The sequence below is a fragment of the Callospermophilus lateralis genome, chromosome 5, assembly GCF_048772815.1.
Source record: "Callospermophilus lateralis isolate mCalLat2 chromosome 5, mCalLat2.hap1, whole genome shotgun sequence".
In the NCBI taxonomy this organism is placed as follows: domain Eukaryota; kingdom Metazoa; phylum Chordata; class Mammalia; order Rodentia; family Sciuridae; genus Callospermophilus; species Callospermophilus lateralis.
The window spans coordinates 115939257-115967080 of NC_135309.1; the positions used below are offsets into that span (position 1 = coordinate 115939257).

Sequence of the window (27824 nt, forward strand, 5' to 3'; positions counted from 1 at the left end):
CAGCCTGTGGATGTCTTTGCGCATGAGGTGAGTCTCTTGAAGACAGCATATTATTGTGCCTTGCTTTTTAATCCAATCTGCCAATCTCTATCTTTTGATTGATAGGTTTAGGCCATTAACATTCAAGGTTATTATTGAGATATGACTTTTATTCCCTGTCATTTTGAGTTTTTTCTGTTTTTTAATTTGATTTAGTTTCTCCTTTGGTTAAATATTCCTTAGTGTAGATCCTCACTTTGCTGGTTTTCACTTAATCCTCATGGAATATTTTGTTGAAAATATTCTGTAATGTAGGCTTTCTAGTTGTGAGTTCTTTGAATTTTTGTTTATTATGGAAGGTTTTAATTTCATCTTTGAATCTGAAACTTAATTTTGCTGGATATAAAATTCTTGGTTGGCATCACTTTCTTTCAGAGCTTGAAATATATTATTCCAGAACCTCCTAGCTTTGAAGGTATGGGTCGAAAAATCCTTGGAGATCTGAATTGATTTCCCCCTGTACGTAATTTTGATTTTTTTTTCTCTCACAGCCTTTAAGATTTTATCTTTATTCTCTGTGTTATTTATTCTCATTATAATGTGTCTTGGTGTGAGTCTGCTGTAGTTTTGTACATTTGGGGTCCTATAAGCCTTTTGTATTTGATTTTCCTTTCCATTCTTAGGTTTGGGAAAATTTTTGTTATGATATCATTGAAAAGATTGTGATTCCTTTGGTTTGTGTCTCTACTCCTTCTATTATACTCTATTCTGATAACTCTTAAATTTGGTCTTTTCATGTTATCCCATAATTCTTACATATTCTGTTCATGGTTTTTTATCATCTTCTCTGAATGGTTCAAATCTACTTTCAAGATATTATATATTTTATCTTCATTGACTGACTTTCTGTCTTCCAAGTGGTCTAGTCTGTTGGTGATGCTTTCTATTGAATTTATAATTTGGTTTACTAATTCCTTCATTTTGAAGATTTCTGCTTATTTTTTAAAAATTTTTTGGTAGATGTTGCTGGACCTTTATTTTATACATTTATTTATGTGTGGTGCTGAGAGTTGAATCCAGTGCCTCACACATGCTAGGCAAGTGCTCTACCACTGAGCTACAACCCAAGCACTCTGCTTGTTTATTTGTTTTCACAATCTCTAACTCTTTATTGAAGTGATCATTCACTTCCTGTATCTTTTTATTTGATTTTACTCCTTAAACTATCCTTTACTTCACAGATTATTCTGAACTCCTTCTTGGACATTTCTTAGTAAAGAAATGTGGGTTATTAGTGGATTCTGTCGTTAAAACATCTTGGTTTGTTTGGGGCGCATTGTTCCCTTGGTTTTTCATGTTGTTTGTGTGTTTTCCCATCTCGATGTAGAATTAAGACAGCACAAATTCTATCCTGTGGACCTATAGTGTCCCTGAAGGTTTCAAGCACCTTGCCTTTATGGTGAGACCAATATCAACAGCACCCAGTATAAAAAATATATAGCCTTAAACCTAATAGCTCCCACTAAAGTATCTACTGCTTTCTCACATTAAACCAAAATTATGAATTCAATAACTCTCTATAGTATAAACAGAAAATTTGTTAAAACGGTTTACAATTTCAAATGGTGGATGAGAGAACAGAGGTAGCATAGTCCACGATGTCCATGAGGGAGGAATGAAGAAGCTAGAAGCAGAAATTCACAGGAAAAGTGGACAGGAGCCAACAGAGATTGGCTGATGGTTGGAGAAAAGTTGGAAAGAAAATCCAAGAAAACAGACAAGTGAGAGGAAGAATATAAACAAAGAGAAAAAAGTAAAGACATAAGAATGTAACAAAAATGCAAAACACCATTCATATATCATTGTCCTCCACACACTGATGCATGAAAAACACCCTGTTACAAATATTATAGAAATATCAGCGAATTGAAAAATCAATCAATTAATCAATCAATCAATCTATCTCAATGGAAAGTCAAAGTGTTTCCATCAGTGTTCAAAAGCTTCTCAGCCCTGTCTCTGATGTCTATCAGGATCACCAGGCCCACAGCAACCTTCTGAGACTCAGTCACTATCCCACCAATCTGGTCTTCAGATACCTCAGGCTCAGTCACACTGCAGTCCCAAGATCTCAATGCTGTTCCTACTTACAGAGAGACCACCAGGGATGGTCTCAGGTTGCAAACCTGAGATTCAGCAGCAAAACAAGGGTCACCAGCATTCCTAGCAAGAAGATCCCAGGCACCTCCAATGCTGCAAGCACCCCTACACTGAAACTGCAGGTCCCAGCTGGAGTCCCTAGACAGAGGCTCTGTGGTAGTAAACCTGCTGGCTGGCACCCAAGCCCCAGACCCTGGTTGGTGTCCTAAAATGGATGCGGCTATGTGCAACCAAATCTGGAGTCCCCCCCTCACAGCAGACCTCTAGGCAGTGGTAGCAGTGTTCGTGATGGTGATTGGTGGAAGCAGGTAGCGTGTAAGCAGCAACAGTAGTGAAGGTAGTGAAACAGTGTCAGCAGCAGCCACAGCGGTGGCTGCAACTGTGGCTATGGGGGCAGCATTACCAGGCAATCTCTGGGGGACAGCAGCCATGTCGGCATCAGTTGCTTCAGGGGCAGTGGTGTTTTCAGTGGTAGCAGCAGGTGGGTGTACCTGCATGGGCAGCAGCACCTAGAAAGAAGATCTTCAGGAAACCTTAGGGTGGCAAGCAGCAGTGTCAGAGGCAGCGGCAATGGCAGTAGCAGTGTAGGCAGCAGCTGATTGGAGAAGAGACCTCCCAGCATCAGTGGCAGTGACTTCAGAAGTAGCGACAAAGATAGCAGTGGCCAGGCCATTCCCAGAGCTCCTCTAACTCTTAACTAAAATATATGATAAGTCAGCAGCTAAATATTGCTCTCTTTGGTATCAATATGTTGTACATTTTGTACCTTGATGGAAAGAGTTAATAAACTGAAAAAAAAAGTGAAGCCAACCACCTGGAGAGTAAGTTTATATAAAAATCTTATGCTTCTATAAAATGTTATATCAAGGTTTGCTTAAGAAGCTTTATTGAGACATTATTCATATACAAGTCATCTATTTAAAGTATACAATTGAGGCTGAGGGTGTACCTCAGTGGTAGTGCCCTTGTCTAGCATACATCCTTTAAGTTTAATCCTCAGCACTACCAAAAAATAAAATGTATATTTAAATAGGTTTTGGTAGTTCACAGTTATATAGTTATTTTCACAGCTTTAGAATATTCCATCAACCTCAAAGTATCACTCACCATTTCTTCCCAAACTTCACTGTACTAGGCAAATACTTTTCTACTTTACTATTTCTATAGGTTTCCTATTCTGTGCATTCATATAAATGGATTCATAGATATGTGACTCTTTTACTGACTTCTCTCTCTCTCAGTATGTTTTCAAGGATTATCCATGCTGTAGCATGTGTCAGGACTTCATTTCTTTTTATTGTGGAGTAGCATTCCATTGTATGATAATCATAAATGCTTCTATTCATCAGTTGACAAACATTTGGACTGTTTCTACTTTTTGGCTCTTATGAATAATACTGTTATGAGAATTCATGTACAAGTGTTTGGACATAATTTTTTCATGTCATTTGGGCATATACTTAGTAATAGAACTTCTTGATCTTATGGTTAGTCTAAATTTTTTGAGAAACTGATTGTTTCCCAAAGTGGCTACATAATTTTACATTGTTCAGCATTGTATGAAGGTTTTAGTTTCTCCACTTCTATTCGAATACTTCTTGTTACCTTTTTGATAATAGCAATCCTAGTAAATGAGAAATGGCATCTCATTTTATTTTAATTTGCATTTTCTGATGGCTATTGATGTTGTGGATCTTTTCATGTGTTTATTGGCCATTTGTGTATCTCCTTTTGAGAATGTCTAATTTTATATTTTGCCTTTCAAAAGTGGGTTATTTTGTTTTTGTTATTGAGTTATATAAGAGTTCTTTTTATCTTCTAGATAAAAATCTCTTTTCAGTTGTGATTTGCAAACTGGAACGCGAAAGTTTTTTAATTTTTGAGAAATACAGATATTTTTCTTTTGCTACTTGTCTTTTATTGCCATTTTATGAAACCATTGCCTAATCCAGGATCACAGAGATTTATACCTGTTTCTTCCAAGACTTCTATAATTTTCACTCTTTCCTTTGAGTCTTTGATCCATTTTGAGTTGTTTTTGTGTATGGCATATGATGTTAGTCCAATTTTTTTCTTTTACATGTAGGTATCCAGTTGTATAAGACCATTTGTTGAAAAGCCTGTTTTTCCCCATTGTATTGTCTTATTACTCTTGTTACAACAGTTTACTGTATGTGTAAGGGTTTATTTCTGGTCTTTCATTGGGTTACATTGATCTATTAGGTCTATCCTTATATGCAATACCGCACTGTCTTGATTACCTTTGTAATAAGTTTTAAAAATAAGCTATGAATACTTCAACACTGTAATTTCAGAATTATTTTGACCATTTTGTGTTCCTTGTGTTTTCAAAATGAATTTTAGAGAATGCTTCTCAATTTCTTAAAAAAAAAAAAAAAGAAAGAAAAGGCAGTTGATATGAATAAAGTTGAATCTGTAGCCCAGTTTGGGGAGTATTGCATTTCTTAACAATGTTAAATCTTTCAATTCAACAGTGTAGAATGTCTTTTAACATTTGTTTAGTTCTTTTAATTTCTTTATACAGTGTTTTGTAGTTTTCATATTATAATTCTTGTAGTTTTATTACATTTATTTCTAATTATTTTATATTTAGATCTTTTGTAAATGGAATTGTTTTCTTAATTTTATTTCTCACTATTCAGTGCTAATATAAAGAATTGATTTTTATAAATTGAGTTATTGAATTAGTTATGTTTTTACATCAACATTAACATTGTGTTGCTAATATGGTGAATAAACACAAGGAAAAACTTGTACTATGAATGGTTTTCTATGTATATAGTTTAGGTGAAGTGCTTAGGAAGCTCTGTAAGCACCTTCTTTTTCAAAAGTAGAAATGCTTATTTAACATAAGTGCAGTTAAAAAGACTAAGCAGCTAGTATAGTTATTTTTTTAAAAAATACTTTTGTTGTAGATGGACAGGAGACTTTTATTTTATTTATTTATTTTTATATGGTGCTGCTGAGAATCGAACCCAGTGTCTCATGCATGCTAGGCAAGTGCTCTACCACTGAGCTACAGCCCCAGCCCCCATATAATTATTTTTCTAAGTAGTTTGATATCTTGATATTAAGTGGAGGCATGTTTCCACAAAGGGATTTCATACATGATTTTTAACTGAGCCTAGTTTAGAGCCTAGCCTCTAAACTTTAATTAGATTGTTGGCTTTCTTTCAACCTTTACTTAAATTATTTGACCTTATAGCTCCTTATCTTATGCCCTTTTTCCCAGTGTTCTTCATTTTTTTTCTAGGGAACTTTCAGAGATGAGTAGAAATAGACTTTATGAGACTTGCATATATTCTAGTTCTGGAGGTAGTTCTTTCTTTTGGAGTTCCACTGGTATAAAGTTATTCTATGTCATTTGCTTTTTAAATTATCCTACAGTACCTAAAAATAGAATCTCACATAGAGTAATGCATTTCTTAGACTGGCAATTGATTTTATAGGACTGCATGGAATTAGGAGGAGGCAAATTAATATTTTGGCTTATTTTTCTGAAATAAACGCTTGAGTGGGGAGGTCTAGTAGGAATATAAGGGATTTTTTTGAGTCAAAACTAAAAAAAAAAAAACAAAAAATTATTAGAGTAGTACAGATTTTATCTTGGTCAAGTGGGTGTTAGTCAAATATTAAGATTCTAGTTTGGTAGGGCTAAAAGAATCCAACTAATATGCATAAGTATAATGCACCAATAAAAATATGGAAAAATTAAAATGAGCTAAGAAGCATTGAAAGTTTTTAAAAAATCGGTATTAGGAAGGATGCAGTAATAACTAAGAGATGATATGTCAGCAACAAAGAACTGATTTCTAGGTCCTTATCAGTGATGGCTAGTCTGAAATTGTTGACATATGCTTTTGTTTGCTTGGAGGTGGACCCTAACTTGCATCATTCTCTCTGTTGACATTAGTTAGTCTGGGAAGGAGAAACTGAGACACATACCAAAATCAAGCCAAATGCTTTTTTTCACTGACAGTGCTTTTTTTCACTGAACAAACTAATGGGCAAACATTTGCATATGTCCTGTCTCAGGTTATCATAAATAATCATGAAATTCTGTGTACATAAACTTTATATTTAGTCCTAATTACTAATATATATTTGCAGGAAAATACTAGTGATTTTGACTGTTATTATGAAAAGCCATATTTTTCCAGCTAAGGATTACCTCTTTTTTTTAAAATTTGGTACCAGGGGTTGAACCCAGGGGTGCTTAACACTGAGCCATAGCTCCAGCCTTTTTAATATATTTTTATTTTGAGACAGGGTCTCATGAGTTGCTTTGAGACTTGCTAAATTGCTGAGACTGGCTTTGAACTCATGATCCTCCTTCCTCAGCCTCCTGAGCCACTGGGATTACAGGCATGTGCCACTGTGACTGGCAAGGGTTAACTCTTTAAGGTCCAGGATTTGAATTTTTTTATTTTGGCTGAAACTTATTTAGATATACTTTGTTCTTTTCTGCCTTCAAATGAATCTCTAAAGTGTATCCTATGTAGAGACTCATGGTCTTCATTATTAACCTTGTAATGTGCTGAAGATTTAAGTATATGCAAATATTAATGATATAAGCCCTCAGAAAGAATTCACGTAAATTGAAGGAGTACCCACTTGGATTTTGCTTTCTAGAAAAAGTTCCAAATGTCAGGTTTATAGAATTTTGATAGCTTTATTGAGCTATAATTCATATACCATATAATTTACCCATTTAATGTATATAATTGAGTAATGTTTAGTGTATTCATGTTATATATCCATCATCAGTCAAATTTTGGAATATTTTCATCATCCTAAGAAGATGCCTATACTCCTTAGTGGTCACTCCCCATTCCTATGCAATCACCACTCTACTTTCTGAATAGATTTGTCTGTTCTGGACATTTTATATGAAAGTAATAATATAATATGTGGTATTTGTGATTGGACAAGACAATAAATTACTATTATTTAAGCCACTCACTTTATGGTATATTCTGAAATTCAGGCACTCCCAGAATCCCTTGTTGAAAACCATTTATATGAAATAATAAACTAGGAATTTGATTTGAAATACGCATTTTATATGATAGGTTTTTAGCTATGTCTTTGAAAATATTTTTAATATAGATGATTATTAAAGGATAAAATAAGAAAATCTCCATCTAATGCCTCAAATGAGGACTTGGTCAGTTTTTTAGATTTTTTTTTAACTTCTTATTTATAAATAATTCTAGTTTCATAGGAAGTTTACAAGATTAATATGAGAGGTTTTAGGTTCCTTTCCCTTGGTTTTTGCGAAAATTGCCTCTTACATAGCTATAGTACATGATCAAAGCCAGGAAATTGATACTGGTGCAGTGTGTTTGTATAATTATGTGCAATGTTATCATATGTAGTCACCAGCACAATCATGATACAGAACATTCATCGTAAATATCTCCCTATGTGGCCCCCTTTTTAGTCATACCTGTTCTTTTTCCACTCACCTTCCCTAATCTCTAATAACCACCATCATGTTCTCTATCTCTATGATAATTTTTTTTTAATTTTGAGAATATTACATAAAAGAAATTATAAGCAGTGTGACCTTTTATATTTGCTTTTCTCACTCAGTGTCCTCCATTTAAGTTAGTGCATGTGTCTGTTTTTTACTGATTAATATTACATGTTATAGATGTACCATAATGTAACCATTACATTATATTGAGGAATTCCAGTTTTAGACTATTCAGATAAAACTGCTATTATTATTAGTGTACAGGTGTTTGAATATAAATTTTCATTTCTGTGATAAATTATCAGGAATATAATTGTGAGAGCATATGGTAAATATATGATTATTTTCTAAAGAAAATGCCAAACTGCTTTCTAAAGTAACTACACCATTTCCAACAGCAGTGTATGAAAGATCCCAGTTTCTCTGCAATTATATATTATTTCTATTTTAAAATTTAACTTTAAAATAGGTATACATTGGTTTAAATTTCATTTATCTAATGAGTAATGAGCACTTTTTTAAAAAAAACTTTTTACTCTTTTTTTTGCATTACAATTCTTAATACACATATATACCACAATTTATCATATCTCTGTTTGTATAGAAGGTATGTTGACACCAATTTGAATTTGGTGTCAAAAATTTTTTTTTACTTGTCAGTAGACCTTTATTTTATTTATTTATATGTGATGCTGAGAATTGAACCTAGTTATCACACAGTGCGAGACAAGCACTCTACCACTGAGCTACAACTCCAGCCCAATTAGCACTTTTAAAGTGCTTATTAATGATGTTTATCCTCTGATGAAATGTCTATTCATGTTTTGGGACTAGTTTCTAATTGTTTTTGGTTTGCTGTTGAGTTTTAAAGGTTCTTCATACATTCTAGATGAGAGTTGTTTGATTTGTAAATATTTTCTTCCAGTCTTGTATTTTCATTTTCTTAGTAGGGTTTTTCATGGAGAATGATTTTTTGATAAAGTCCAATTAATTAATTTTTTAATGCATCTTATTTTTGGTTTCATGTCTGTGAACTCTTCACCAAAACCTAGTTCTGAAGATTTTCTCCTATGTTTTCTTCTAGAAGTTTTATAGTTTTATGTGTGAGGTTTAAATCTGTGATTCATTTAAAATATTAAATACTTTATAAGGTATGAGAGTCCTGTTGAGTTAGAGTTTTTTTTTGTTTATTTTTGCATGTGGATAGCATATCTTTCTGATGTCATTACTGTCTTTTCATCATTGAATTATTTTTTTACTGTTGCAAAAAATTAGTTATTGTGTGTTTCTATTTTTGTTCTCCATTCATGTCCCTTGATCAATATGTCTTCCCTATCAATACCACATAGACTTGATATATATTATGTCTTAAAACCACTTTATTCTTTCTCAAAATTATTTTAATGATTTTAACTCCTTAACCTTTCCATATAAATTTTGGAATGAATTGTCTACAGCAACAGAAAGTATTGCTGAGATTTTTAATAGGAATTATGTTAAACCTTTATATCAGTTTGGGGAGAATTGACATCTTCACTGTCATGAATCTTCCAGTTCACAATTGTGGTATGTCTCTACATTCTATTTAGTTTTTATTTGATTGCATTTTGTAGTTTTCAGCATACAAGTTCTGTACATGTTTTGTTAGGGTTTCACCTGAGAGTTTCATTGTTATGCACTATTATAAATGGTTTATATTTCTAATTTTGATTTCCATCTGCTCATTGATATATAGAAATATATCATTGAATTTTGAATGATGATCTTGTATCTTGCAACCTTACTAGTTCCAGGAACATATTTGTATGCTCCTTCAGATTTTCTTTGCTAACCATATGTCATTACAATTTTGCAAATATCCAAAAACAACTTCATTTACACACTTTTCTTTTCTTGTTTTATTGTGCTGGCTTAGATGACTAGCACTATGTTCAGATTTGGTGAGAGCAGATATCTTTGTCCTGATTTTAGGAAGAAAAAATACTCATGTTTTCATCTTTAAATATGATACTAGCCATGCATTTCTTGAAGATGTTCTTTGTTAAGTTGAACTAATTTTCCTGTATTCCCAGTATTCTGCAATTTTAAAATTATGTGTTAATTTTTTTTCAAATTATTTTTATGAATGAATTCATAGAATAATGCATTTTTGCCTTAAGTTGTTAATATGCTAGATAATGTTAATTGATTTTTCAAATATTGAACTAGTTTTACATCTCTGGAATAAACTGCACTTGTTTATTTTTATACACTACTGAATTCTAATATTTTGTTAAAGATTTTATGTCAGTATTTATTTATTTATTTTAGTTTCTGTAATTTTTTATTTATATATGACAATGAAATGCATTACAATTCTTTTTACACATATAGAGCACAATTTTTCATATCTCTGGTTGTATACCAAGTATATTCACATCAATTCATGTCTTCATACATGTACTTTGGATAATAATGATCATCACATTCCACCATCATTTCTAACCACATGCCCCTTCCTTCCCCCCAACCCCTGTGCCCTAGAGTTCATCTGTTCCTCCCATGTTTCCTCTCCCTATCCCACTATGAATCAGTCTTCTGAAAACAATTGGCATTTGGTTATTTGGGACTGGCTAACTTCAGTTAGCATTATATTCTCCAATGCCATCCATTTACCTGCAAATGCCATGATTTTATTTTCTTTTATTGCTGAGTAATATTCCATTGTATATATATATGCCACATTTTTTTTTTTTACCCATTCACCTATTGAAGGGCATTTATACCGGTTCCACAGTATAGTTATTGTGAATTGTGCTGCTGTAAACATTGATGTGGCAGTGCCCCTATAGTATGCTGTTTTTAAATCCTTTGGTTATAGACTGAGGGGAGGGATGGTCAAATGGTGGTTCCATTCCCAGTTTTCCAAGAATTCTCCATACTGATTTCCGTATTGGCTACACTAACTTTCAGTCTCACTGGCAGTGTATGAGTGTACCCTTTTCCCCACATCCTCCTCAACACTTGTTGTTTGTATGCATAATAGCTGCCATTCTTACTGGAGTGAGATGAAATTTTAGAGTGGTTTCGATTTACATTTATCTAATTGCTAGCGATGATGAACATTTTTTCATATATTTGTTGATTGATTGTATATCATCATCTGAGAAGTGTTTCTTCAGGTCCTTGGCCCATTTATTGATTGGGATATTTGGTTTTTTTTTGGTGTTTAACTTTTTGAGTTCTTTATGTACCCTAGAGATTAGTGGTCTATCTGATGTGTGAGGGGTAAAGATTTGCTCCCATGATGTAGGCTGTCTATTCAACTCACAGATTGTTTCTTTTGCTAAGAAACTTTTAGTTTGAGTCCATCCCATTTATTGATTCTTGATTTTAATTCTTGTGCCACAGGAGTCTCATTAAGGAAATTGGGGCCTAATCCCATATGATGGAGATTATGGACTATTTTTTCCTCTACTCGACATAGGGTCTCTGGTTTTATTCCTAAGACCTCGATCCATTTTGAGTTGAGTTTTGTGCATGGTGAGAGATAGGGGTTTAATTTCATTTTAATGAAAATTACAGAACCCTAAAGAAATAAGTCAAAGAAGACCTTAGAAGATGGAAAGATTTACCTTGCTCTTGGATAGGCAGAATCAATATTATCAAAATGACCATATTTCCAAAAGCACTATACAGATTTAATGGAATTCTGATCAAAATCCCAATGATATTCCTCATAGAAACGGAAAAAGCAATCATGAAACTCATGTGAAAAATAAGAGACCCAGAATAGCTAAAGCAATCCTTATCAGGAAGAGTGAAGCAGGTGGCATCAATATACCAGATCTTAAACTATACTACAGAGCAATCATAACAAAAACAGTATGGTATTGGCACCAAAACAGATTGGTAGGACAATGCTACAGAATAGAGGACAGAGACTAACCCACAAAATTACATTTATACATTAGACAAAGGTGCCAAAAACATGCATTGGAGAAAGGATAGCCTCTTCAACAAATGGTGCTAGGAAAACTGGAAATCTATGTCAGTGTTTAATATTCATGAAGCATAATACTTTCTAGCTTTTTAGATTATCTTTTTGTAATATGGAGAAATATTGGATGCCTAACATGAATTGTAAAGTGTTCTTCATCTTTTTTTTTTTTACTAAAATTATAGAATTAGTGTCAAGTAGTTAGTATAATTTTTTAGTAAAATGCTTTGGGCTGATATATTCCTTTTATTTTTTGAAACTTAACTCCATTGCAAGCATATACTACATTTATCCATTTACCTAATTGTGGACATATGGACTATTTTCAATTTTTCCTTTTTAAACAGCACTGCCATAGTATATCCTCACACACAATATTGTTCTGTGTAGATGTGCTAACTTTTTCTAGGAAAAAGTCAACCAGGAAATAAAATTATTGGGCATATACATATTCAGATTTACAAAATTGCCCTCCGTGGAGGATATAAAAATTAACTCTTTCCTTCAGAGTATAAATTTCACACTTTCTCATTTGATATTGTCAGTTACTTTAATTTTTGCCAATTTTATTATAAAGAATTACTCCATAATTTGCTTGTACATAAATAAAATGTAATGAGAATTTTGGCACAATTCCCAGAGTACTTGATTTAACACTTATTGTTCTTTACTAGCCATACCATTTGTTCATTTTCTGTTACTATAATAAAATATATAAGGCTGAGTAAATTATAAAGAAAAAATGTTTCTGTAACACATAGTTTTAGAGACAAAAAATCTAAACAACATGGTGACAGCTCAAGCAAAAATATTCACCCAGTGTCCCTACATGTTATTTGCTAATGTATCAATTACAGTGAAAATCAGGTGTATTTTTTTCCCATTGTCTGTGTGCTGTTTCTCTGTAATCAGGACTTATTGTGTGGTGTGTGTTGGGGAGTAAGGTATTATATTCATGATCTAGATACATATTGGAAGCTTGACATTTTGGGTGATTTAGTTTTTATTGATTAAAACAAGCAGTGCTGCTTTTTAATTTCTTTATGTTATCTAGATATATGCATTATTTTATCTTAGTTTTATTTCTGTATTTATCACTTTTCTACTAGGCAATACTGTGATACTGAATATTCAGTTTATTGTTTTATTTTATTTGAATGAATGATTGCCTAATAACTTCTGTGAATTAGTACCAAAACAGGCAGCTCCTTCCAGTTTGAAACTTCAAGGGAATGGACAGGTACAATAGGAATAGAAAATAGAGCAGGCATTGGAACCAATATGAATAGTCTTCCAAGAATGCCATACAAGACTGAGTTTATGAATTTAGAAGGCAAACTTTGCAAACTTTGTTTTTCCCAGACTATCCTAATAATGATCTATGAATTTACTAAAAATCTTTCTAGCCATTTCTTAATGTTGAAGTAATATTCAAGAATAAGCCACCTATTTCTTACATTTAAAATGAATTCAATTAATAAGTGAGCCAACATTAGGGTAGAAAAGATGGTGAAATGGTAAGGACATCATTACCCTAAGTACATGTATGAAGACACAAATGGTGTGAATATACTTTGTATACAACCAGAGATATGAAAAATTCTGCTTTATATGTGTAATATGAATTGTAATGCATTCTTCTGTCATAAAGAACAAGTGAGAATAAAAAAATTTAAAAACTAAAAAAAAATGAGCCAACATTTTTAACAGACAAAACATGTCTGTTCTACACTGTATTCCTTTAGTAACTTGAGGAAGGAAATTGAGACAACAGTGATCTCAGACTAGTGTAGAGTTGTTGAAGAATAGAATACTTTTTTTAAAGGATATGTTTTATTACTACATTACAGTTATACATAATAGTGGCATTCATTTTGACATAATCATACATGCATGGAATGTAATTTGCTCAATTTCTCTCCAGTACTTTCTCTTTCCCTCTGCAACTTCTTCCCCCATTACTCCCCATCTCTACTGGCCTTCCTTCTATTTATTTACTGTTCTTTAATTAGTGCCTTATAGATAACACATAAAGGTGAATGCACTTGGTATAATCATATATGTATATAGCATAATCTGGTCAATTTCATTCTATAGTTCCCTCCTTTTTCCTATTCTTCTTCCCTCCTATTCATTACTTTTTCTCTATTCTACTGATCTCCCTTATATTTTCATGGGATTCTCCACCCCACCATTTTTTCCCTTATTTTGCTCTAGATTCCACATATAACAGAAAACATTTGACCCTTGACTTTTTCAGTCTGGCTTATATCACTTAGCATGATGTTCTCCAGTTCCATCCATTTACCAGCAGTTGTCATAATTTCATTCTTTATGGCTGAGTAAAATTCAATTGTATATGTATACCTATATAGTTTCTTTATTCATTCCTATATTGAAAGGTACCTGGGCTGGCTCTATAACTTGGCTATTGTGAATTGTGCTTCTATAAATATTGATGTGCCTGTATTATGGTAGTATCTGATTTTCATTCTTTTGGATAAATACCAAGGAATGTGGTAGTGCATTATATGGTGGTTCCATTCCTAGTCTTTTGTAGAATTTCCATACTGCTTTCCAAAGTGGCTGTACTAATTTTCAGTGCTATCAACAATTTGAGTGTACCAATTACCCCACATACTCACCAGCTTTTATTATTATTTGTATTCTTGATAATAGCCATTCTAACTGGAATGAGATAAAATCTCAATGTGGCTTTGTTCAATTTTTACTTGATTGGTAGGGATGTTGAACATTTTTTTCATTTATTTGTTGGCCATTTGTATTCCTTCTTTTAAGAAATTTCTGTTTTGATCTTTTGCCCATATATTAATTGAGTTATTTATTTATTTGATGTTAAATGTTTTGAGTTCTTTATGGATTCTAGATATTAATCCCATCAGAGGAGTGGATGGCAAAGATTTTATTCCATTTTGTAGGCTGTTTCTTCAGATTTTCTTTGCTGTATGGAACTTTTCTCATTTAGTGCCATCTTATTTATTTTTTTCTTGGTTTTATTTCTTGGGGTTAAGGGGGCCAGGTACCTGCACTAGTATGTTGTAGTGTTTGATCATATGTTTTCTTCTAGCAGTTATAAAGTTTCTGGTCTAATTCCTAGGTCTTTGTTACATAGAGTTGAGTTGACTTTTGTGCAGAGTGAAAGGTAAGGGTCTAGTTTCATTCTTTTACATACAGATAACCAGTTTTTCCATTTGTTAGAAAGACTATGGTTTCTCCACCAAGTTTTTGACACTTTTGTTGAATATTCAGTACCTTATGTATGTGCGTTTGTCTGTGTTTTCTCTTTTACTGCATTTGTCTTCAAGTCTGTTTTGATGCCAGTACCATGCTGTTTTGGTTACTATAGCTCTGCAGTATAATTTGAGGTAAAGTATTGTGATGCCTCCAGCATTGCTGGCCTTGCACAGGATTGCTTTGACTATTCTAAGACTTATTTTTTCCAAATAAATTTATATCTGCTTTTTCTTGTTATATGAAATACATTATTAGTATTTTGGTGGAGATTATATTGAGTATACAATGCTTTTGGGTAATATGATCATTGACAATAGTAATTTTACCCATCCAAGAATATGGGAGGTCTTTTTTTTTTTTTTAAATCTTCTAAGGTTTTCAAATTCTTTCTTCAGTGTTCTATAGTTTTCATTGTAGAGGTGTTTCACCTCCTTAGGTAGATTTATTCCCAAGTATCTTATTTTTTTTGCAGTTCTTATGAATGGGATACTTTCCCAGATTTTTTTCTCAGCAGATTCATTATTGGAGTAGAAGAAGATAATTGATTTTGTATGGTAATCTTATATTCTGCTACTTTGCTGAATTTGTTTATCAGCTCTAGAAATCTTTTTAAGTTATTTTAGTCTTCTAGATATAAGAACATGTCATCAGGAAACATATATAATTTGATTTCTTTTTTCCTATTCCTTTTAATTGTCTTATCTTGCCTTACAGCTCTGTCTAAAGTTCCGAGAACTGTATTGAATAGGAGTGGTGGGAGTGGACAACCTTGTCTTGATCTGGATTTTAGTGGAAATTTTTTTTTTCAATTTTTCTCCATTCAGTACGATATTAGCTTTGGGTTTGCTGCATAGAGCCTTTATAATGTTGAGTAAGTTCCTTGTATCCCCACTTTTTCTAGCATTTTTAACATGATTGGGTACTGAATTTTGTGGGCATCTTGTAAAAGTCCCAAGTCCTAATGCAGTCCAAATTAAGAAGACTTAATAAGAAATCTTCCCATCTTGGCATGGAGTATCATAAATAACTCTTGTCTGGTTTGATCTTTTAATATTGCATTGATAAATGTTCCATTATTATTCAGTATTGTAGACCTCAACACAATTGATTGTACTTCTTCTAATGTTGTAAGCATTAACTGGAATCATTCTTTCTATATTTGTTTTTGCTCTTCTTTGTCTCTGTTTTCCCTCTTTAATTACCTTGCATGCTCCTACTTCAAATCCCCCACCCCCATTTTTATTTTTTATGTTAGTTTTTATTATTTTTTCTCTTTTTTCTTTTTCTTTGCCCACTTTTCTTTTATCCCCCTTTCAACTATATATAGTATAATAGTAATTTTACTTTCAATAATTAGTTTTTCAATCTGTTTAAGAACATTATTACAATTTTATACTTGGATTAGAGAAACTGTGGAGAACATTTTCAGTAAGTTTTATTTACCTAAGGTTTATTAGCATATGGCTTTTGCTCAGAAGTGAATGAAGTTTAGGGTTTGGTATCTTAAAGTGATGTGGGATTATGGGCATAACAAAGAATGCACATTGAGTAGTAATATCAATACTTGGATATTTGCCCAGCCTGTAGCACTTAAGGGAAACAAGCTCACTAAATAGTTCCTTGCATAAAAGTAGAAGAGGAAATGATTCCAGCAAATGAGTAGACGTACAAACAATAAGAAAAAGCAGGGGAACAAGCCACCTCGAATACCCCACAACACTTCAACAACTGAATCCACTGGACACCACAGTGGAGGAAAGGTCAGATAAAGAATTTAGAAAGTTCTAGTTAAAATGTTCAGTGAACTAAAAGAAGATATAAGGAATGAACTAAGAAAATATAGGAAGCAAATGATCATTTCAATAGAGTGGTAAATTCTGAAAAAGATCCAAACAGAAATCCTTTACATGAAACACTCAATAGATCAAATTTAAGAAGACAGTTGAAAGCATCATCCATAGAGTATACCACATATAAGAGATGCTTAGGCCTTGAATACAAAATGTATAATCCTGAAAATAAAGTTGTCAATAAGGAAAAGATGTTAAGAGACCATGAGCAGAAATATTTAAAAAACTGGAATAGCACTGAGACCAAATATAAGAATCACTGGTATAAAAGAAGGCATTGAAATGCAAACCAAAGAAATGCACAACCCTTTCAATGAAATAATATGAGAAAATTTACCAAACCTTAGGAATGAAATAGAAATTCAAATACAAGAGGCATTTAGAACTCCAAATAGACAAGATTAAAGATCCTTCTAACATACATTATAATTGAAATGAATACAAGGATAGAATTTTGAAAACCACAAGAGAAAAATGGGAGGTCACATTTTCAGGTAAGCCAGTTAGACTTTTCACTACTTTTTCAGCCTAGACCCTGAGGTTCTCCATTGGCTGTGTGTTTTATCCTCAGGAAATGTCCTTTTGTAGGCCCATATATTTGAATGAGAATTGAGCTGGCAACTATTAGACTTGCAGCTGTGGATCCTCCTAGAGGTGCTGTGGTATAGTAGCTGCTTGCTGTGTTGTTATGATGTTTTTGTCAATAGATGCTTATTAGTCAAGAGGCCAAAGTCAGGGTTCTTGGAGGCTGCTTTGTCTGCTATTTCTGTTGGGTCAGAGATCAGGGCTGTTATGCTAACTGCTGTGAAATGCTGGGTGCTGACTTCCCTCTGCTGGGATTTGTCATAACCCTATCTAAGGATTCAGTGGTTGTCTGCAAATCTTGGGCCTGTGAGTGCAGGATCTCTGTGTGTGATTTTTGGCACAGAAGCTTCCATCCTGGCTGCTGCAGATTACTAGGATTTTAGGTGTCAGTTGGTCCATCTTTGCCTGAACTTCCATGAGGCTGGGTTGGAGTTAGCACTTCTCAGGAGTGATTTACTCTCAGGTAAGGCTCCATCTTACTCCTCTTGTCTGCAGTGAAGGGGAGGGAGTTCCAGTAATCATCAGCCAACAGAGATCACTCTACAAATTCCTTCTAGATGGATTACTGAAACAACCTATTTCAGAAGCATTCTGTATGATTTTATTATTTTGTGTAGGTGGGGGAAGAAACTATATTAACTTAATTTCTTCTAAGGAGGCCACCTTGCTGTGGACTCTACAGAATGGCTGCCTTGCAAGGCATAGCATTCTGCCCACAATTTGAATTGAACTCTTTTACTGTCTCTGTTGCACCAGTAGTTTTAATTTGGTTTGCTTTTCTTTCTGACTATTGTTAAGGAAGTAAGCTTATGGGACTTTTCTCTCCCTTTTTCTCTTGTTGTTCCTCCTCTTTCTAACCTCCCTCTGGTCAGGGGTCAGGGTTAAGGAATTCTTTTCCCATTTTCTGCTCCAGTATTCAAATTCCAAGTTCTTCCAAGTCTCAAGTTGTCCAATATTGAGTTTTACTCTTGTCACTCACCTGTCTGATCAGCTGTTGTTTCACTGCTTTATTTCTGAGCTGTAGAGTTACAAGTTGCTGCCTAGATCCACTCTGCCATCTCCTGAGTCTGAGAATAGAATTCTTGACATTCTTTTTAAGTAGAATAAAATAAACTAGAATTACTATCATCCCCCACACAATTTTTTAAATCTAGTACATTTGACAAGTTCTTCCCAGTTGTGTAATCTCTAACTTTTACACACATTGGCAGTTTCAGCAGCATAAAATGTGCTCATTTAAAGTTTTAATGATTTCTCTCACTTAGTATGTCTTTTACAGAATTCCAAGAATATATTTTTAAATTACAGATTTCCTCAAGTTGCTGGAATACAGTTTGGATTTGATCCAGATGCAGAACCAGGACACAGAATCATAAGAGATACTGTAAAAGTTCAAGGACAATACTTACAGAAAAAAAAAATTTACCTCCTTGCTATTAAAGAGTATATTGCAAATGTGAGATTAATTTCTTTTGAAAAGGTTTTAAATAAATTCATTATCTTATGTTACTATATATTAATTTTAATGTATATAAAACATAATTTTCTTTCTGATTATTTCAGATCCTCTGTAATTTAAATAAATATTTTCCATTATATTTTTATAATTAATTAAATTTATTATATGGAGGTATGATTTCATTGTTTTTATTATTAGATTTAAAAATACAGAGTATCTGAAATTCATGCTTATTCTCTAAATGATTGAAAGTGCCAGAATAAAAAATTCCATAAAGGGTTGCTGTACTTTAAATTTAATGATAAACACTTCTAACACATTTACATATTTTGTTTATGTCATATTTAGTCATGTAGAATAAACTTTGATGACTAATTTATAAGGACTTTGATTCAGTGGGTTCTTCTGTATCTGAGTCTGGAACAGTGAAGGTGATGACAGGAAGCTTGTTAGACATGCAGATTCCACATTACTATTCATTTAATGAGTTTCAAATGGGTTCAGGAATCCAAGTCTAAGAAGATCTCCCAGTTGAGGGGAGGCTGTTTCCACAGCTGTGTTTAGATATTTATGGTAGGCGACCTATTCTCTTAAGGCTGTTAATCAACAGAGCTAAGGATAATTTCAGGGGGATCATGTCTAGATCCTAGGAGTGGGTCAGGAATTTAGAATATCAATTTACATAAAAGGAAATGTATGTCTTGGTATATGTGCATGATATTCACTTCAATCACAACAGTTAATTTAAAAGATATACATTCATTCATTCATTTTTTAGACTAAAAATGTTTTGATATTCCAGGGGAAGGATGGTTACAGTATGCTTAAAAGTTGTCCTCGAATGTTTGACACAGAAACTGCACAAGTACTTTCTACAGTAGTCATGAATCACTTTGAGTCAATAAAAATATTGCAGGGAAGGAAGAAGTGCCTTTCAGGTCATCGAATGAGTTTAATTACTACTACAAGCAAATCACCATCACTAACAGGTGATAATATAGTTTTCTTTTATTAGAAGTGCTTCTTTTTTGAGCAATTTTTTATTACCTTCAGGGCATTGGAAAATAGTATTTGGCTTTTTGTTTTTATTATATTTTGGGAAATAGGAATAAAATAAAGACTGAGATTTATTTGCCAAGGTGTAAAAAGCTAGATAGAAGGAAAGTACAAATGTTTATAAGAAAGGCATAAACAAAAATTCAAAGCTTAAAAGCTCACATAAGTGAAAATTGTATATTTTTCAAATTCTACTCTTTCACTATCTTAACTACTCCCCCCCCAACTTCTAATTAATGATATTGGCATCCTGTAAAATATCTTGTTTATTTTTCCTATTTGATAAGCACTGTGTATTGGCATCTAGAGTTCATCTTATCAATTTGGTTTAGAGCTCTTATTCTTTTAAAAATATCAGTTAACAATATTAAAGACAAGAGTGGGCTAAACTCATAATGGGTTTTTATAATTGGTTAATTGATAAAATAATTGTCTTCCTAAATATACCCATTTTCTGAAAGTTATATTCATAGTTTTGAAAGCAAATTACATATTTTTAATACAAGAAAATAAGGCTTTTAATGACCATACTTGGTAATAACCATACTTTGTGTCCATTTGGTTTCTTTGAAACATGAAATAAGAAGATAGAATTAAAAATATCACATTATAAAATATATAATCTAGTATATCTTTTCATTTAACTGAAGTATACACTGAACTGAAAATCCTCTTTAGAATATATAATAATATTTTGAAAGCTCTTCTTAAAAAATTTACATATTCATGGGGTATCTAGCATGTTTCCATACATGATGTAATCTTCAAATCAAGGTAAATATATGTATCTCTTCAAATATTTATCAATTTTCTTTATAATCTTTAAAATAAAAATGAATTAACATCCTTTTGATTATATATACATTTAGTAAATGATGAAATTTTATTCTTGGTTGTACAGTTGATTCTGAAGAATGAATATTCAGAGAAATTCTGATTAAAATTTTTCATTAGTTAGATATAATTTTTAAGTATTTATTTTTGTAGTCATGATGAATTTAACTGGTTTTACTTTACTTACAGCCTTTGAGGAAGAGTCAAATAAACCATCATCAATAATTGCAGTACCTGGCATTGAAGGACGAATTTGCCACATTTCTCAGGATATGAAAGAACATTTGCACCAACTTAGAACTGAAAGAAAACAAGGCTTAAGAACTTTTCCCACCATTAGTGATAATACGTCTGAGAATTCTGATTCTGATTGAAATATAATATGGGTATTGTGTTTTATTAGTCAGTGCCAAAGTGAATCTGACCAATTAACACAATTTTAGCATTGTTAAACATAGTAATGTAAATGATCCTTTTGTACTGTTCTAGAATTGATGTTAATTCAAAGAATGTTGCTGTAAATGTTCTTCTTATTTGATTCTTATCAAGTCATATAACTTTTGACTTTTCTGTGGTTATGCAGGAAAAAATATTTGTACACATATATGTACACAATATATGTACACTTGTGAATAAGTTTGTGATTTAAGTATATTACATAATGTTTCCAGATTAAATTACTTCACTGTTCACCTTTTTTACAGTATTTATTTATATATTATCTTTTTTCTCTCTTAATTTTGCTTTGCTTATTTTTTCTATCTAAAATAATATACTTTTCCTTCCATTTTTAGTTTAAGACTACTTTATTTTGCTATTATGACTCATTTGATCCAGAATTTTAAAAAATAAGGTAAATTTATCTAACACTGATCATTACTATTCTTTGTAACTTTAATGATGTTGTAAAGTATGGAAGCAATGGGATAATAAATATTTTTAGAAGTCCTGAGTCTTTCATCTTAAATAGACAACATACTTTTTAAAATGCAGTTTGCTTATATTATAATTTCAATTAAAGAAATCTTTCTTACCAGAAAACAATGAGAAGGAAAGATGTAGTACTTACCAGTAAGCCATAATGAAAAATTTTGCTTCATAATTATTTAAAATCAGATTGGACAAAATTCAAAATTGGTAATTGATTAATAAAACTATGGTCCTTTCTAAATATACCCCATCTATGATAGTTTCAAGTTTATAATTTTATATAAAAATTTTTTTAGTTGTCAGTGTACCTTTATTTTATTTATATGTGTTGCTGAGAATCAAACCCAATGTCTCACACATACTAGGCAAGCACTCTACCATTGAGCTACAACTGCAGCCCTAAGCTTATAATTTTTAAAGTAAGTTTTTCTTCCTTTTTTCAGTTAAGAGCTGTGCATATTGCAATTATGGAAAAGGGACATTTTCTATTTTAGGAAGGCTATGTGTATCTTTTTCTAGTTTGTAGAAGGAAAAAGACATACTGAATTAGTGTCTGTATTGTAAGTTGTGAATAATAGTAACCATGTAGTACATACATTAGCATAGTTAATGTAAATAGGGGTTTATTTGGTAGAAGGAACTCTGGTGGTGCAGTTTTCATTTAATTCCCTTTTATTTTTAGCTCATTATTAATCATATGCAGAAATGAATATGCTGACATACATACATACTGATGATTATCTCTGATGAATACCTGATAATAGAAAGTAGACAGGAGTAGAAACATTGCTTCCAACAGTAATTTTAGATTTCATTTTATGTGATACCCAGTAGATTTCTGGACTTTTTATTTTTAAATTAGAATCATGAGAAAATCACAAGGACTTTGTTCTGAAGTTCTTAGAATATGTGGCCGTCATTTAAGTTGGGTTTAGTCATGGTCAAAACTTGAATTGAGGTCTGTGGATGTGGCTCAGTGGTTGAGTACTTGCCTACTTGCCTAGCATGCATGAGGTTCTGGGTTCAATCCCTAGTACTGAAAAACAAAAAGACAGTAAAAAATTTGAGCATCATTTATAAAGTGGACATTCATTCAATGAATACTTATTGTACACATACTGTTAATTGAATGCATGAGGGGACTTTGTATGTATGTGTTATTGTTTACTGTTTGCAGATATATTTTATATGAAAGTTTCTGAGTAGATAGAAACGTAATGAAAGTTAAAACCTTTACAACACTAACACAGATGAAAATTGAAATAAGAGCATTGGTAAGAATAAAAATATAGTATGTCTTTAAAATGGGCTATTACTTGACTATATTATAACAATATTAACCTTAATAATTTCTTGTATTAATTCTGAACAAACACTTGTTACATATTAAATAATTTTGCTTGGGAAAGATGACAAGCATAAAGTGGCTCTTCAGATTGTGCTAATTGAAGTAGGAATTTAAAGATATTTTCTCAGGAAACTAGTAACTATGGTGCTTTAAAATTCAATTTAAATTCATATTCAGAGAAAGCTGAGAAAGAATTTATAACTGTCTTTGAAAATCCTTTACAGTGTAATTATGCAGTATAAAATATGTTTGATAGTTAAAGCACCTAAGAGAATATTTTATGCAAGCTTCTGAAGCCATTTGTAAATTTTTAATCCTTAAAGCAGAACTCTACTAGCTGAGGCTTCTTAAATAGGTTTCCTCTAATTATCCTGAATTTATAAGATTTATGATAGTTTGTAATTTTCATAGCCTTAACAAGTTATTACTCTACTTTCTGAAGTTTCCCATGTTTCACTTTTTTCGTCCAGTACTTTTTTTAACTTTGTTTTTCATTTTATTTCAGGAAGTTATTCTATATGCTGATATAAAATTGAAAAATTTCAAAAAGTATGCAGAGAAAAAGGTTCATTTCTACCCCTACATCCTCACTAATAATTCATTTCCTTCTGAAATATTTTTTGTGTGTGTATATTTATAAAATCACAGTGTTTTTTCTTCTGTTGTTCTTTTTTAGGTATACATGATGGTGTGTTTTGACACATTATACATACCTGGATTATAACTTATTCTATTTAGGATCCCACTTTTGTAGTTGTACATTATGTGGAGTTTTCTGTGGAGCATTCACATATGAACATACGGAAGTTATGTCTGATTAATTTTACTGTCTTTTCTATCCCATTTCCCCTCCCTTTCCTTCATTCCCCTTTGTCTAATCCAATGAACTTCTGCTCCCCTCCCCTGCATTGTGTGTTAGTTTACATCTATCAGAGAAAATATTTGGCCTTTGGTTTTTGGGGATTGGATTATTTCACTTAGCATGATAGTCTCCAGATTCATCCATTTACTGGCAAATGCTATAATTTCATTCTTCTTATGCATAAGTAATATTCCATTGTGTATGTGTCTTTATCCATGCATCTGTTAAAGGGCACCTAGGTTGGTACCATAGCTTAGCCATTGTGACTTGAGCTGCTATCATTGATGGCCACGTCTCTGTAGTATACTGATTTTAGCTCCTTTGGATATATAGTAAGGAGTGGTATAACGGGTCTAATAATGGTCCCATTCCTAGTTTTCTGTGGAATCTCCATACTGTTTTCCATAGACGACATCAGTTTGCAGTCTCACCAGCAATGTTGAGTGAAACTTTTTCCCTACATCCTCACCAATGTTTATTGTTACTTATATTCTTGATAATTCCCATTCTGACTGGAGTGAAGTGGAATCTTAGTGTAGTTTTAATTTGCAGTTCAAGGAACTAAACAGGCACTTTACTGTGAAGTATATGTTTACAAAGAAATACAAATGGTCAAATATATGAAAAAATATTCAACTTCTATAGCAACTAGAGAAATGTAATTAAAAATAACAGCTCTTTCAATGAGTTCTCAACTTATCATCAAGTTTAATTTTTATTTTACTGACTCATTTTATCTGTTGGGGTTAGGTTTCCTATTGGAAGCAGGGATATGTTGATGAAAACTTCTATTTTTGGATTATTATTCTATTAATTATACTGCCAATTTTATATAGAAATGAAAAGATTTCTGTGTTAATCCAGTCATGCAAAATGTACTGAAAATATTTAATGTCCAAAAATGTACAAATGGGCAGAAATAGGGGTGGTAGAGAGCATTAGTCCTCAAATTTTAGTACATATTAACATGGGGAATTTTTAAGAAATCCTATACCAATTAAGTCAGAATATTTGGGAGTAGAACTAAATATTGTAGAACCAAATAATAGTAGATATCAGTACTTTTAAGAACTATTTAAGTGATTCTATTATGCAGCCCAATTTGAGAAACAGTGATAGATCTGTGGTTTGCAAACTTTGGCCTCTGAGTCAGATCCAGCCAGTGACTTTTTTTTTAGGTATAAAAGAGAGTTTTTAAATGTAAAAAGGTGGATTTAATATGTGATAAATAGATCTGAGAGGAGGTTGTGTTCCTGACTATTCCATAACGTGAAACCAAGAAAGCAGACAGGTAGCTTCTCTGCAAGGTGGGTGAACAACAACAACAACAAAAAGGTGTGGGGGGGACTTTACTGGAAATAAAAACTGGATATTCAAAGCAGACCAGGGGTACAGGAGGTTGGATACAATAAAATAAGGAAAAAAATCCCCAGTGGCACACCTGCTCCATAGCTGGGCCAGAAGCTCTAGCTGGAGTGCTCCCTCGTGAGCATAGTAGAGGGATAAGAGAATTAAACGAACCTGCATTTTGGGGAGCCCTTAGGCATATCTGAGTATGGAGCATTTAGAGGATAAGGACATTGCCCAACAAACCTGAAGACACAGTTGCCAATTTTATGTCTAGATGACCTACTATTGATGAGAGAATTGTGTTGAAATCACCCAGTATTATCATACTGGAGTATATTAAGTTTTAATTCAAGTAGTGTTATGTTTTTTGTAATTAGGTACACTAATGTTTAGGGCATAGATATTTATTGTTATATTGTCTTGTTGGATTGTTCCCTCTACCAGTATGAAGTAACCTTCTTTGTCTCTTCTGATTAATTTTGACTTAAAGTCTGCTTTGTTGGATATGAGAGTAGTTACTGTTTTCAGGCTCCATCTCCATCCTTTCATTTTCAGTCTATTGTTTTCTTGTGAGGTGAGTCTCTTGAGAACAACAGAGTCAGGGTCTTATTTTTTAATCCATTCTGCCAGCCTATGTCTTTTAACTTGAGAGTTGAGACCATGTACATTCAGTGTTGTTATACAGAAATGTTTATTAATTTCTGCCATTACAAATTATTTCAAATGTTTCATTTGATCTGCTTATCATTGATTCAAATGAGATTTGTCCATTTAAGGAAACTTCCAGGTTCTGATTTTTTCTGTGTGTAGTATTTCCTTCACTATTTTGTGTAAGTGCCAGTTTAATTGTCATGAATTTTTTTAGTTTCTGCTTATCTTGGAAGGTTTTTATTTTCTTTGATTTGGAAAGATAGCTTTGCTGGATATGGCAATCCTGGTTGACATTTTCTTTCGGGGCTTGAAACCATCATTCCAATCCCTCCTGGATTTTAGAGTTTGTGATAAGAAATGAGATGGAGAGGCAATCAGGATTGCCTCTAAATGTGACTTGACCTGATGTTTTTCTCTTAAGGCTTTTAAAAATTCTATCCGTGTTCTCTGTTAGGCATTTTAATTATAATGTGTTGTGGAGGGGGTTCTTTTTTGATCTTGTCTATTTGGAGTTCTGAATACATCCTGTATCTGGTTGTATATCTTATTCTTAACATTTGGAAAATTTTTTGTTATTTTCCTGAAGAGGTTATCTATGCCATTAGCCTATATCCTGTATCTGGTTGTCTATCTTATTCTTCAGGTTTGGAAAATTTTCTGTTATTTTCCTGAAGAGGTTATCTATGCTATTAGCTTGAATCTCACAATTGTCTTGAATTCCAATGATTATTCAATTTATCTCTTAATCTTGTCCCAGACTTCTCATATTTCTGTCATGGTTACTTATTTTCTTTTCTGTAATACTCTCTGAATGTTCAAAGCTGGTCACTTTGTCTTCCAGCTCTGAGATTCTGTCTTCAGTATGATTTACTCTATTTGAAAGACTTTCAACTGAACATTTTATTTGACTTATTGTGCTTTTCATTTCCAGGACTTCTGTTTGGTTCTTATTGAATTTCTCATTCATATCCTGTACTGCCTTTCTTGATTCATTCAGGAGTTTTTCTCTGTTCTCTTGGAATTCATTGATCGTCTTTATAATCATTCTTTTGAATTCTATATCTTACCTCTTTTATTCTTCACATTAAAGTATTGCTGTAGTTTATGCCTGGTTAATTTGTGTGTGAAGGAAGTTGTACTGTCACTAGGCTAGGTGTAATTCAGCTGCAGTCTCCACCCTGTGAACTTGTGGTGTACCAGTACATTCAGAGCACCTCACAGAAAATGGGGAAACAATAGCAATAGAAGCAAACAATGTACAGCATTAAAATAAATACCCTATGCTTGTAACAACATCTACAACACTAATTCCTAGAATAACAGAAATAGTGTGGTCAGCAATTGCTAACAGCAAAAATAATAAATAGCTGTCAACTAGCTCTGGGTATTAAAACAGCAGTTGTCAACTGTCATCCTTAGTACTAATAACTGAAAGAACATGAATGGGGAAGGCAGGAGTTGTATAAACCAAATAATTCTAAAAGATGGTGAAAATACATTTAATTAAAAGAAAATGTGATAAAAAGGCAGAAAAACGTTTAGAATGTTCAGAATGTGAACATAGAAAAAGCAGAAGAGATATAGCAAATGATGGCTCTAAAGGAGGAAAAAAATAAATGAGAAAAATTAAGTAATGGGAGAGACGAGAGAAGTTGGATGTTGGAGGAAGAAGAAAGAAGAGAAACTATCAAAAAAAAGAAAGGAAAAAACCTACCCCTCAAAAGACAAGGAAAATTAACAATTATAAAAAATGCAGAAATGAGGAGAAAACCATGTATATGTATACATACCATGAACTAATTAGTATGGCAAGAACATACACACACATGGAGGAGGAAGAGGGGGAGGAGAACCACTGAGGGTGGTCAAAGCTGTTAATGAGGATGAATGGTGATTGCCTATGCCAACTGAGGGGGCGGGTATGAGAAGAGGAGGAGCATGAGTGCACACACAAAGTTTGGGGTTTAAATTCTTCCTCTTTTTGTGTTGCTCACTGAGCTGCCAGATAAAGTGGTCTAAAAGAGAA

At 32.7% G+C, this 27824-nt stretch overlaps 1 protein-coding gene and 1 non-coding gene across 2 annotated transcripts in view; one reads left to right on the top strand and one right to left on the bottom strand.

Moving 5' to 3' along the window:
• LOC143400491 (mannosylglucosyl-3-phosphoglycerate phosphatase-like) overlaps window positions 1-21031 on the top strand; it is a 53066-nt gene extending 32035 nt beyond the window's left edge. Inside the window, exons 6-8 of the mRNA XM_076857693.1 lie at window positions 18617-18764; window positions 19570-19756; window positions 20847-21031. Of these exons, the coding sequence (XP_076713808.1) occupies window positions 18617-18764; window positions 19570-19756; window positions 20847-21031 (520 nt within the window). The remainder of the gene's footprint in view (window positions 1-18616; window positions 18765-19569; window positions 19757-20846) is intronic.
• Window positions 5115-5186, bottom strand: Trnaa-agc (transfer RNA alanine (anticodon AGC)). Its single transcript has one exon. It is a non-coding gene; the product is annotated as a tRNA-Ala (tRNA).
• Window positions 21032-27824: the final 6793 nt, after the last annotated feature.